Source organism: Nelumbo nucifera, chromosome 2, assembly GCF_055504915.1.
Source record: "Nelumbo nucifera cultivar China Antique chromosome 2, China Antique-T2T, whole genome shotgun sequence".
NCBI classification, from domain to species: Eukaryota; Viridiplantae; Streptophyta; class Magnoliopsida; order Proteales; family Nelumbonaceae; genus Nelumbo; species Nelumbo nucifera.
In genome coordinates this window covers 93,169,152-93,183,450 of record NC_142650.1, presented here as the reverse complement: position 1 = coordinate 93,183,450, position 14,299 = coordinate 93,169,152, and the positions used below count along the sequence as shown (strand labels likewise).

The window sequence follows — 14,299 nt, the reverse complement described above, 5'->3', positions numbered from 1 at the left end:
GTACCCTTTTGCAACCAATCGCGCTTTCAGGCGTTCAACACTACCATCAAGCAGATACTTAACTATATAAACCCATTTACAACCAACAACTTGCTTCCTAGGAGGAAGAACGGTGAGGTCCTAAGTATGATTATGATGAAGGGCTGAAAGTTCTTCCATCGCACGGCACCACCCTGGAGAGGCAAGGGCTTCCTGAACATCCTTGGGGACAACAACTGATGATAACAAGGTGACAAACTGACGATGGGAGGTGGAAAGGTGAGTAAGTGAAACATAATTAGAAATAGGATGAAGGGTGCAAGTGTGTTTACCTTTCCGCAAGGCAATGGGGAGATCAAACTCCGATGCTGGGTTCAGGTCTGGAGCCGGATCTATCGACGGAGATGTAGTCGGAGTAGTAGCTGGTACGCGTGGGCGATGTGTATACACATGACAGATAGGTGGCCGTTCAACAGGTGGTGGCACCGGAGGCAAGGATTTGGTCACGGCTGGAACAAGGGGAAGAGGGTCGGCAACGGGAAGTGGAAGAGGAGGAGGTGATGAGGAGGAAGAAGCATCACCAGACCCCAAAAAGAACGGAGTAGACTCAAAGAAGGTGACATCAACACACACAAAGGACCGTCGAGAACTAGGATGGTAACACTTATACCCTTTCTGGGTCCGAGAATAGCCAAGGAAGATGCACTTGAGAGAACAGGCATCGAACTTGTCATTCCCGGGACCCAGATTATGGACAAAGCAGACACACCCAAATACCCTAGGCGTAAGAGGGAACGGAGACAAGGCGGGAAACAAGATCGTAAACGGAGAATGACCATCAAGGATGAACGTGGGCATCCGATTAATCAGAAAGCAAGAGGTAAGCACCACATCACTCCAAAAGGGTTTGGGAACATTCATGTGATGCATGAGGGATCGTCCTGTTTCCAAGAGATGGCGATTCTTTCTCTCAACCACCCCGTTTTGTTGTGGGGTGTAGGTACATGAGGTCTGATGTATAATGCCGTGTTGGTCCAGGTATTCTTGAAATGATGAGGATAAATATTCACGGCCATTATCAGAACGAAAAACTTTAATGTGAATACCAAATTGATTACGAAACTCATCATAAAATTTCTGAAAAATGGTAAACAATTCACTTCTTTCTTTCATTAGATAGAGCCACATCATCCTTGAAAAGTCATCTACAAAAATGACAAAATATCTATATCCATTATATGACATCACTTTATAAGGACCCCAAACATCGGAGTGAATCAAAGAAAATGGACTCGACACACGGTTATCAACCCTAGAACTAAAGGGAACACGATAGTGTTTCCCAAACTGACACGACTCACAATCCAAAATAGAAAATTGACTCAAAGACGGAACTAAAGACTTCAAGACTTTTAGTGACGGATGACCAAATCGGCAGTGCCACTAGGGAGGAGAAAGGGATGACTGGAGAGCTGTTGAAGTTCTTCCACCACCGTCAAGATAATACAGTCCACCAGCTTCATGCCCTCCACCAATCTTCATCCCTGTCTTGAGATCCTGAAAAACACACATAGAGGGATAAAAAGTAATGGAGCGGTTAAGCGATTTGGTCAGCTTACTAACAGACATAAGATTAAAAGGCAATTTAGGAACATACAAAACTAAGGAGAGGGATACAGGGTCTAGGTCAACATTACCAACACCACAAATTGAGGATGTGGAACCATTAGCAAGGGTGACAGATTGTGATGTTGAGCAATGAGATAGGGAAGAAAACACACCTGGAGTTCCAGTCATGTGATCGGAGGCTCTAGAGTCAATGATCTAGGGATTGGGTGTGGATGCCAAACAAGCCATACCTGAGTGAGCGAAAGTCGTCGGGTTCTGCTGTGATTGGATAAACCTCTCATATTCATCACGGGGAGCACTCACCATTTCCTTCATAGGACCATCTGTGGATGTAGGAGTTATCTGATCAGATGAACGATTCTCCTGTCTAAAGCTGAAACTGGTGTCACTAGTCACGACGTGATTGGCCTAGGTTGAGGGTGGACCATGTAGATCATAACAATAGTTAATGGTATGTCCATCCATACCACAATGAGTGCACCTCCACGTCCTCTACCACGAACTCCCCCTGAATCTCTGCCCCCAGTACGACCACCACCACGATTATAAGTAGGCCCACCATTGCCACTTCGGCCATACACCGGACCACTACTACCACCACGGCCAGACAGAGCTACCCGAGCTCCACCTCTAGCACCACGGCCTCTCGACACAGCAAAGGCAAGTCTATCTGAGATATTAGAGTTCTCAGTAGATCCGATAGAAGTCCTCCGGAGTCGAGCAAATATCTCTTCTAAAGAGGGGAGAGTTGATCCTCCTAATATCTAAGCCCGTACTGGTTCATATTCAAATTTCAGTCCCACCAAAAATCTAGTCACATCAAGTTGTTCTCTCTGTTGTTGCTGAATCTTGACATCAGAAGTGAGAGGGTGATAGACATTCAACTCATTACGTATGTTTCTCATACTGGCATAGTACTCCTCAAGACTTCGATTGCCCTGTTGTAGATTAAAGTACTCCTGATACAACTGATACACTATGGTTGTATTGTCCTGACCCGAATACAATTTCTTTGCATGGTCCCACACATCTTTGTCAGTGTCAAGAAACATGAAGTTTACACTAATCCCGGGTTCCATACTATTCCATAACCATGTGATGATCTGAGCATCCTCTTGTTCCCAGTCTTCATACTCGTGAGAGTCGGTGGAGGGTTTCTCCTCTCTTATATGTTTTACCTTCTTCTTTGCCTTCAGAAAGACTTCGACGGATTTATCCCAAGGCACATAATTCTCTCCATTTAGTTTAATGGAGGTCATCTGAACATTCAGGTAGTCTGTAGGCACCATCACATTGGGTTTACAATCACTGTTATCTCCCATTCTGTTATCACTGATTCTGCACACTTGCTGAATTCTATTACCACTGAATTCTGCACACTGCACACGACTAGATCACACTCGTCACACTGATTTCAGCACTTGTTGTTGCTGAAAAGTGTACTCTTTACACCACAAACCCTACTCCTACGGCTACCTGAAATCTCACAACTCTTCCTTCGAAATACACAAAAACAGCATAAACCCTACCACACTACTGTCTGAAACCCCAGCATATGATCTGAAACATACTTCCTATTTGATCCACAACAGAAATCATGCACAGAAATCTCTTACCTTATCACTGAAGGAACAACCACACAAGTAGAAAATCAGTCCACACAAGACAGCCACTGCACCACACAGATCGGCCCTCTTCTCTTCATCGATTAGGGGAGGGCGATCTTAGAAACCACAACAACCAACCACAAAGACACGACTGGAGGTAATAGAAACCTCCAAGGGGAGAGGGCGATCACTCCTTTTCAGCCCTTTCCCTTATCTCCAGTTGAATGCAGGAAAATCAAGAGAAACCCTAGATAGGGTGCGCAGAGAATAGAAATCTAGGCAGACAGAAATCTAGGCAGATTCGAGTGGCTCTGATACCATGTTATGATTCGGCCTGCCTTGGAGTTTTGTTTGTCTGAGATCAGTCACGTAGAGAGAGGTAGAAAGGTGGAAGAAAGAGAGAGAGAAAAGAAGAAAATCTGGTTCGAACTGGAAGTCAAAGAACATAACTCCCATTCAGCCAGACATGTGCTTTTATTATTAAAATTAACGGAAAAGACATATGTGCCCTTATTTAAGTAAGGAGCACTAATATTACAGATCAGCAACCTTAATCTAAGTATAAAGACAGAAATACCCCTACGCTATAAGGATTGAAGTGAAATCACTACAACCTTCAACCCTTATTTCTGCTATCGGATTAGCTAAACTCCAAGAAGACAGGCTGAACCGATTAAGGAAGACCACTAGACCTGTTGGTCCCACGGTTGGACCTCTGTTACAAAACCCACCCAACCGAGGGGATTCTGCTCCAAGACCATTACTTCCCACTCTGGGCACTAAACCATAAATCCAGCACCCAAGAACCCCGGAACCATGATTGTACCTTACAAGAAGTTATCCTGGACCGAGATGCAGGCCCGTCGAGAAAAAGGATTATGTTACAATTGTGATGAAAAATTTACCCAAGGGCACTGGTGTAAGACCCCACACCTCTACCTATTGCAAGTTGAAGAGGAGGATGCCGAGTGTGAAGGGGAACCGGAAGTTGGACTCATCGAAGCGGTCCCAACTACGGAAATTGAATATTATGTGATTTCCAAGCACTATCGGGATGCCAAAGCCCACATACCATGAGGGTTGACAGGTGAGTTCAAGCCCAAAAGGTGGCTATACTAATTGACGGTGGGAGTTCTCTACATTTTATCACCCCCGGGTTGACTTGGAGATTTGGATTGGATGTGGAACCCATAGCTCCCTTCACTGTAAACGTGGCCAATAGGCAAGGGATCAGATACGAGGGAAGGTGTAAATTTGTTAGGCTTAAAATTCAGGGGTACATCTTCACCATAGATCTGCACGCCCTTGAATTTTTAGGGGCTGATATAGTCCTCGGCGTTGAACGGCTTCAACAATTGGGCCCAGTAATATGCAATTGGGCTGATTTGACGATGCAGTTCCAACATGATTGAATCACCTACTTATTAAGGGGAATCAGACCTGTCTCAGTCACAGTCGAACCTCCCCACCGCATTCTCAAAAGCTGTCAATATTCAGAAACCCCCTTGTTAATGAGTATGGGCCCCATGCCTCTTGGGCCGACATTGATTGCTGATGATACCATAGCCCAAAACCCAGAGCAATAGGACCAACTCCAACAGCTCCTAAGCCAATATAGGGACGTGTTCCAAGATCCATCTGCTCTTCCCCCCACTAGACAGATGGAGCACCGGATTGTTCTCCAATCGGGAGCTCCTCCCGCAAATGTCCGCCTGTATAGGTACCCACACTATCAGCGGGTAGAAGACAATTGGGTCATCCATATTCTCAAAAATTGAAGTTTTTGTTTGATTCTAGTCTAATTAAGAATAAAATTCCTCCTGTTCATACTTTTGATGTTTCTTGCATTGCTTGTTGTTTGAGTAAAAGTCATGTTTTACCTTTTCTTCACACTTCTGAGCACGCCACTAAACCTTTTGAGATAATACATAGTGATTTTGGTCTACTTCTATTACTTCACAATTGGGATACAAATACTTTGTATTGTTTATAGATGATTGTACCAGATACACTTGGATTTGTTTTCTATGGCACAAATCGGAGGTCTTTGCGACATCTAAATTATTCCATACTATGGTGCAAACTTGCTTCAAGTGTAATGTGAGTATCCTCCATTCAGATTTAGGGGGAGATTATAGAGACGAAGACTTTCAGGCCTAGTTGAGGAGTTATGGAATTCAATCTCAGCATAGCTGTCCAGACACTCCTCAATAGAATGATGTAGCTGAACGGAAGAATGGACATATCCTCAGTGTTGTGCGGACATTACTACAGGAATCCCAGGCTCTGACTTCATTTTGGGTAGAAGTAGCCAGTACAGTTGTGTATTTGATCAACTATCTTCCTTCTTCTGTTCTTGGCAATACTTCTCCCTTCCAAAAACTCTTTGGTCATCCCCTAGATTTCTCCAGTCTTCATGTTTTTGGTTGTCTTTGTTTTGCACATCTTCATGTTCATGAATGTTCTAAATTAATTGCTCAGTCTGCTACGTGTGCCTTTGTGGGATATAGTTCTGACCACAAAGGATTCTTGTGTTATGACCCTACTATTCGTCATATTCGGATTTCATGGAATGTTGTGCTTTTTTAACATATTTCCTTCTTTGCTAGAATTGCTAAATTGTTTGATCCTTCTATCTCTGTTTTGTAGGACTTTGATTCAGATAACACTCCTACTTCCTCTACTGAGAGAGACCTTCTCGTCTTCACCCGCAAGCAGCACGTGTCCCAGATCCTACACCTACAACCCTCCTTCCACCCAGTCCAGAGCATCCTCCTTCTACACCTCCTGTAAGTGACATTTTGCCCCAACCCAAGATACTCCTATTTCATATGTTAGTTCTATTTCACTTCATCGTTCTACTCGTATTTCTTGACCTCCTGACCATTATGGTTTTCCTTCAAGCCATAGCTCCTTTTCTATTGTACTTTCTTCCACAGATATTCCTAGTTCTTATCAGCAAGCCATTAGAAGTCCTCATTGGAAAGAAGCCATGGATGCCGAAATTCAAGCCCTCCATGAGAATGATACTTGGGACCTTGTGCCTGCTCCTCTAGATGCTTCTATTGTTGGAAGTCATTGGGTCTATACGATCAAACTAAAATCAGATGGTTCCCTTGATCGATATTAGGCTCGGTTAGTTGCCCAAGGATACAGTTAGGAATATGGGATTGATTATGAAGAAACTTTTGTCCCAGTTGCTAAGATCACCACAATTCGGGATCTTCTTGCCGTATCTACTGTTCATTCCTGGATTATCTACCAATAGACGTGAAGAATGCTTTTCTTCATGGTCAACTGAAGGAGACAGACTACATGAAGCCTCCACATGGGCTTGGTTTGAAGTAGGCACCTAGGGCTTGGTTTGTCGCCTAAAGAAATTCTTCACGTGTAGTAATTCTTCACGTGTCTGTCGCCTAAAGAAATCCCTATATGATCTGAAGTAGGCACCTAGGGCTTGGTTTGAACGCTTTCGAGATGTTGTAGCTGGGTATAGCCAGAGTTCCTCTGATTACTCTCTCTTTGTTAAGAGAAGGCCCCAGGGTATTACTGTTCTACTATTGTATGTTGATGACATGCTTTTAACTGAGGATGATTATGATGGCATTTGTGAGTTGAAGTCCTTACTTCATAACTCCTTTCACATGAAGGACCTGGGCCCTCTTATTTCTTGGGTTTGGAAGTCCATCGTAGCAGTCGAGGGTATTTCATTTGTCAGCAAAAATATGCCTATGATCTCATCAAACTAGCTAGAATAAATGATGAGAAACACGTTGATACCCCTCTAGAACTGAATGTCAAGTTATCTAAATCTGAAGGCCTAGTTCTTCCTTATGCTACTTTGTATCGTCAGCTTGTTGGCTCTCTAATCTATCTCACTATGACTCCAACTGATATTTCACATGTTGTTCAGGTCGTTAGTCAATTTGTTTCTGCCCCTCGTCAACCTCATATGACTGTTGTTCGCCACATCATCTGTTATGTTAGAGACAACTTCTCAGGGATTGTTTTTCTCTTCCTCATCACCCATACAATTAAGAGTTTATGTTGATGCAAATTGGGCTGGTTGTCTTGACACTCGTCGATCCACTACTGGGTGGTGCGTCTTCAGGGGTGACTCTCTCATCTCCTGAAAGTGTAAGAAACAGCAAACTGTCTCTAAGTCTTCTACCGAAGCTAAGTATAGAGACATGTCTTCTACTTGTAGTGAGATTGTTTGGTTGAAGTCCCTCTTCATGGATCTCGGTACTCATCTTCCTACTCCTATCCCTCTATATTCCGACAACACAAGTGCTATCAAGATTGCATCTAATCCTGTCTTCCTTAGATGACTAAACATATCGAGGTGGACTATCACTTTATTAGAGATCTTTTCATTGTTGGCTCTATATCTCTTCCTCATGTAGCCGCTCACATGTAGATTGCCGACATCTTCACCAAGGCCATGACTAAGAGTCGACACCTCGTTCTTATGGGCAACACATCAGTTTGAGGGGGAGTGTGAAGATATATCTTAATGTACATTATTAGTATAGCCCTTGTTGTACAGTATTCTTATTATTTTATTTGTTCTTTTTATCTTTCAGCCCTATAAGGGCATTCTTGTAACTGTACATATCTTTTAATATAAAAGGGGCTCTTTGGGGTGGGGGTCGACTATTCTTGACACCCCTAAATCTGCTCTCTCTCTTGTTCTCAGTTTGGTTCACAATTGTGTATATTAGTTTTTCATGTGTCAAATAAGATGAGAAAGGAAAATGTTATGTATAAGTATCCTCAAGAATACATGAGATATGAAAACTTGACTCATAAGTCTCATATCTCATGCAGACCCTTCATACATTTAGAAAAGTCCCATTCTAATGACCACTCTCAAACATGAATCTGCATTCTCATGCTTGTCAGCCTGAGATTTTACAATAGCACAAAGCAATTTCTCCTACTGGGGATGCCTTATTTGTAGGCTCAGTTTTGAAAACCTTGCAAATTGTAGATTTTTCGGTCAAATAATGCATAATGCAACAGCAATAAACATTTGACACATCCACAATAGTCACAGTTTAGCAAATGAAAGCAACAGAGTATATAGAATAAGCACATACTTCTTTAAGAATAGCACCATCCAAATATGTCTTGGTATGAACATGAAAACGACCATCCTTCTTTGTCTCTTGCAGAGAATGACCTCGCATTGCTTTTGAAACAGAAATTGCCAGTTTTTCATGGTGATGTAATGCATGTGAACCTCCAATAATTACTACTTCCTGCCCAGCATGGACCATCTTCTTCACCTGAAAAAGACAAAAGATATGGAGAAGATAAAACAATCCCACCGTACAAAATTATTAAATTTCCTTTTATGAGGAAAACATATGTTCTCAAAAATTTGATGAATATAAATTAATAAGATAAATATTCAACAAGAGTACTTGTTGCAAGTATACCAATGCAAAGCCTCTAGTATCCTACCCTCTCAAAATTGTTTTATTAATTCACCTATCAGAAGTTCTCGGTCCTTAATGTCATGCAAGGTAATAGTGTAAAACACATACTTAAAAAAGGAAATGAAACAACCGGTATCTCCACAAGAATACCAATGACCAGAGCTTAAAATTTCTTGGTCTCCAAATCAATGTCATGGCTGCAATATATTGACCAATTTGACAATTGCAAGTTAAAGTAACCTCTCTCCCTCCCTCCCTATCTTGGAGTGGTAAGTAGATTTTTTAGAACTTAGAAGCATCATCAGGTCAATATTATTAAGATTAGTATAGGGTCACCCACTTTCTTAGATCCAGCAATCTGCTAAGAGGTGTGTATGAATAAACATCCAAAACATACAAAATATCATCCAAGGAGTAAAGAGAACTTACTGTTATGAAGCATACAAGAAGAAGAAAGAAGATGTGACAGATATGCTTTGAGTGATATTTCTTACCAATTTCTTGTCCGATATCTTCTGCATGTAAAATCATAGTTTACAAGAATTGTTTTCCATTTCCCTGATTTAGTCATGTACAATCATCCTTACATCCTACCCAATCTCCATCAGTGTATATTTCAATCTTCATATGGTCATTATTTTTAAAAAGTATACCTCAGCCTAGACACCTCTTCAAGTAGGCTAGAATCCTTTCAACAACAGGAAGGTGTGTATCTTTGGAGAATGCATATACTAACTAACAACACTAATAGCATAAGAAATATCAGGGTGAGTTAGGAAAAGATAGAAAAGCTTTCCCAAAAGTCGCTGATACATAACTTTATCTTCAAGAGGTTCACCATCTTCTGCATTTCTCTTGTGATTTTGCTCAATAGGTGTGTCAGTAGGTTTAGCCCCCAATTTTCTAGTTTCTTCTAGGAGTTCAAGAACATGTTTTTTCTAGGAAATAAAAATGCCATGCTTGGACCTTTCCACTTCAATCCCCAAGAAGTATCTCAACTCACCCAAATCTTTCACTTCAAACTCTTGATTAAGCAACTATTTAAGGGAATTAACTTCATCAATATCACTCTTTGTCACCACAATGTCATCAACATACACAACTAGGAGATTCAAAGTAGAGTCTTTCTTCTCAATGAAAAGAGTGTGATCAAACTGGACTTACACAGAGGAATCTTTCTAAAGCAAGTCTAAATCTATCAAACCATGCTCTTGGAGATTGTTTCAGACCATACAAAGCATTCTTCAACCTATAGGCTTTTTTACCAACATCTACATCATAAAAACAAGGAGGTAACTCCATATACACCTCCTACAAGTCACCATTTAGAAAAACATCCTTAACATCCATCTGAAACAATGGCCATGAGAAGTTAGCAGTAAGAGACAACAAAACTCTGATGGTGTTCATTTTGGCAATTGGATCAAAAGTTTCCAAGTAATCAATACCATAAGTTGTGTATCCCTTAGCAACTAGTCTAGCCTTGTATTTTGCGACTATACCATTGGCATTATACTTTAGGGAAAATTCCCGATTAGTACCCTATACTTTGGGCCTAGTGCCACTTGATCCCCAAACTTTCAAAATGTGCCAATTTAGTACCTATCGTTAACCAGCCATTAAGTGGCATGTGAAAAGACACAAATGCCCCTTGAGTGCCATCTAATTTTCTTATCAACCATTCGCTTAAATCAGAACCAACTATCAAATTTTTTGTCCCTTTAATTTTCCCCTTTAAATCAAATCCTTTTTCCTTAACCACAACTAATAGATTTGAAAAATTGTGCCCTTTTAAACCAGTTCTGAAGCATAATCTTGTTTCCACGGTCGGAAATTGGGTTTCTTCCAAGTGTATCTTTGCATTAATAACAGCTTGTGTGACCATTAGGCACCCCTACCTTTGGTCCCTACCCACTACTCTCTAGTGTCTACCCACACTCTACCTACCAAAAGACATTGCGTTAATGCGTTGTCTCTTCCTTCTCTTTCTCCTGCATACAATTTCAAAAGGTGGTTATTTTTCTCCGTCCCCATGTGTATTAAGAAAAGTAGTTGATAAAAAGGTTGTTCATACAACCACAACTACAATAAGTAGATTTGATCTCCAAGTTTCAAATAAAAAGAAACCCAAAAAAGAAAAATAATAATAGAATCATATATTTGCAGCAATTAGAATGCCGGATGGGAGGCAGGGGACTTTCCTACACAATTGAAAGGTCTTCCCCTTCATAGGATAATACATTCGCTTCTTGTCCTTTCCATATCCATTGACAAAGAGAGTCCAACTTATCTCGCATGTACCTAACAGTTTATCGTGTCCATATAAATCTCAAGCTTCGAGCCTTCTCTTATACAAGGCCCTTCATCTTTTTCCAATTTCTCCTTTCTAGGTACGCAGTTCTGTGTAGCTGACTGGTGTCACAATCTGTAACCTTGATTAGCCAATAAAACCAAAAATAATATAAAATCTTAGTCATTTGTCAAGCCAGACTAATAAAACCCTCAACCCCCAATGTATTAGTTGGAAGAGAAGGGAAAAATGAATCTGAAGTTGTTGTCTATTCTCCTCACCGTATACTATGGAGTAAGCTTGAGATAGGGTGATACTATCTCTAGTAAGAAGTTGTCTCACGATATCATAATCTGAATTTAATCCAGCAAGGAACTCAAACACCCTATTTGTCTCAACTAACTTCCTGTATGTTGTTGCATCCTTTTGGCTCTCCCATTTGATTGTTTCCAAGTGATTTATCTCATGCCATAATGATTTTAGAGTGCAGAAGTAAACAGATACAGGTTTCTCCCCCTACTTAAGGTTGTTCACCTCACTTTTCAGCTCATATGCTCTAGCATCATTAAGGGGCTAAGAGTAGGTTTCTTTCATATTATCCCAATTTTCTTTAGCTGTTTTTGCCCAAAGATAGTTCTTGCTAACATAGGGGCTGTATAGAGTTGCATAACCAAGTCATGACAAGATAATTTTCTTGAACCCACTTGGCATGATATGGATCCTCCTTTGGTGGCTTTTTTATGTCTCTTGTCACATATACCAACTTTACTCTTCCTCCAATGGCCATCATGGCCATTTGAGCCCACTCTAAATAATTTATTCCATCAAATTTGACAGATGTAATCTGAAAGGAGTTGTTGTCAACAACACTTCCAGTCCCCACAGACCCTTCTCCATAGGATTTAGAGTCATTCCCAGTAGTTTCCATGCTGAATATACCCCAAAGAAAACACAGGATAGTGAAAACTGCACAATATTACTCCCCCTTTCTCACAAATCAGTTGTCAGGAGCTGTTCTGAATCTCCACAATAGAAACAGTTCACAGGCTTCTCCTGGACTCTAGAGAGAAGAGAAATAAGATGAAAAAGGAAGGTTATGCCCATATCTGATCACTTTCTTGCTGAAACCCTAGAATCAGCCCTGGAGAAAACATGAAACTGATAACTGCTCTCTCCAGAGGATTCAAAAACAGTCCTAATAGCTGTCAGCCTGAAAAGGAAAGTGAAACCTACCCAGAAAAGTCTGAGCACCACTTTCAATCACTGATTTCAACCCAAGAATACAAACCGACCTATTTCTCTGACTCTTCCTGCCCACCAGGCAAATCTCCAATGACCTGCAAGAAAAGCTGAAAACTCCAATGGCCTCCATGAAAACTCCAGTCCTTATTTCATTTATATATATATATATATAGATAGATAGATAGATAGATAGATAGATAGATAGAGAGATAGAGAGATAGATAGATATAGAAATATATTATGGCTCTTGGGGTGGGATCAATTCATTCAGTTTTCACCCCAGAATTCTGTCTTCTCTTCTCTGGTACAAATTGCTTGTTTGACATAAGGGGTGTATTCCTCAAAGCTGATGGTAGTGTTTTTGGGCCTTCAGTGGACCAGCTGGGATGGCTGATGCCTCAGAGGCTGAAATTAGAGTGCTATTGACTGGCCTGAGGATTGCAGTTTCTATCCAAGTCAGCACTCTTGTTGTTGAGGGGGACCCTAAGAATGCCATAGGATGGGCTGCAGTTAAAGACTCTGGTCCTTGGAGATTAGCTTATTAATGACAAATTCTGTGGAGAAGAAACCACTAACCTAAGTATCAGTTTTCTTTTCCAAATCGTTTTTGTCATTCCCACCAGGCAAGTAAATATATTTACAGGGAATGTGTAAAGCAGATCCCACAGTAAAGGCACTCTCTATATACAGAATGCAGAAGAATAAATTGAAAGTAACACCATGGTAAAAGGGGGAAATAAGAAAGAAATTATGGAGCACAGCATCACGCAAGAGACTTGTCAAACTAATCAGTCAGCACCCTCCCCCCCATTTAAGAATGTCCATATATCATCCCTCCGCATTACCAAAAAAATGAGTAAAAAAAGGAATTAGAAGAGCACGTAGGTTCAGAGAATTTTTCATGAGGAAACAGCCTACCTCTGCCTCAATTGCTTGAATATCTATACTGTAGTTATGGCCTTTTTCCAGTATGTTGTATCGGTTATGATTTTGAAGGACAATAATGGGTATGAGCAATCTTGTTGTCAAGTCAACAGTTTCAAACCTGAGGTCAAAGAAGAAAAGCATTTGAATAAATTCTATAGAAGGTAAGTATCCAATTTGAAGCACAGGAAAGTGAAAATATCTTATGGGAGCTATAAAAGTTAACACCATTATATCCTTCAAGATACTATTTACAAACAGAAGTTAAAAGATCATAAAGATGATCAACGAATTCACCAGCCATGCTATTAACAATATAAACTATAAAATAATCATATAGCATCTCAAAAATGCCAGTGAAGGAATAGCTAATTTATAAGTACAGAAGAAGGAAATAGATTAAGAAGGCTGTAACAAATCTATAGCAGAGTGTCCTTGAAAGCAACACTTATCAAGGACCAAGACATAAAACAAACAAACAAATAAATAAATAAATAACACAGATGTGTAATAAAGAATGGATATTGTTAACATCCAACTTATTCACTGTAATTCTGTTGTCAAGAAATTATTTAGGCTGCATTATCCAAAGGTTAAGATTACATGACATCAAGGGGCATTTGTTCAGTGGAACACTAACACTAATTCAACTGAAAAACTTAAGTGCTTATTCTGCAACAACTTTGTAGAAGGTGTTTGAAGTTTAAGCATTGATTAAGGAAAATGCCCAGATGATCATGCCTAGTAAGAGCATGCTTCACACCTTGAGGCGCCTTATGCAAAGAACATGCATTAAAGGTTCTCATCGCAAGACCATGTTAAAGATTAACTCTACATTTTTTGAAAAAGATAAGGTAAAGCAGCATACATTTCTCTCCACCACATCAAGATGCTATCCCAATATTTGTTTAAATATTTAGGTATTTTGACACCCAATTTCACATTAAAAGTTTCCATATACAACAGCAGGATTAAGTCTACCTTTCTGCATGTGTCTGTAATTTGTTTAAATATTTAGGGGTTTTGACACCCTATTTCACATTAAAAATTTCCATATATTTTTAGAGGATTTGGAGGAATGCAATTAGTTTTTTTAAGCTCCTAATGAGTCCTTGCCCAAATGATGATTAATTCATCTGTACATTCTTCCATACAAAATTACAGAGCTATAAAAAATGTATAGA

At 40.3% G+C, this 14,299-nt stretch overlaps 1 protein-coding gene across 2 annotated transcripts in view; it reads right to left on the bottom strand.

Annotated features, from left to right (window-relative positions):
• The window catches only part of LOC104612011 (uncharacterized), a 59,566-nt gene that overhangs the window by 25,232 nt on the left and 20,035 nt on the right, over window positions 1-14,299 (bottom strand). For both annotated transcript variants that reach the window (XM_010279313.3, XM_088897238.1), the window contains exons 7-8: window positions 13,110-13,236; window positions 8,318-8,506 (exon numbers count right to left, since the gene is read on the bottom strand). In XM_010279313.3, the coding sequence (XP_010277615.1) occupies window positions 8,318-8,506; window positions 13,110-13,236 (316 nt within the window). The remainder of the gene's footprint in view (window positions 1-8,317; window positions 8,507-13,109; window positions 13,237-14,299) is intronic.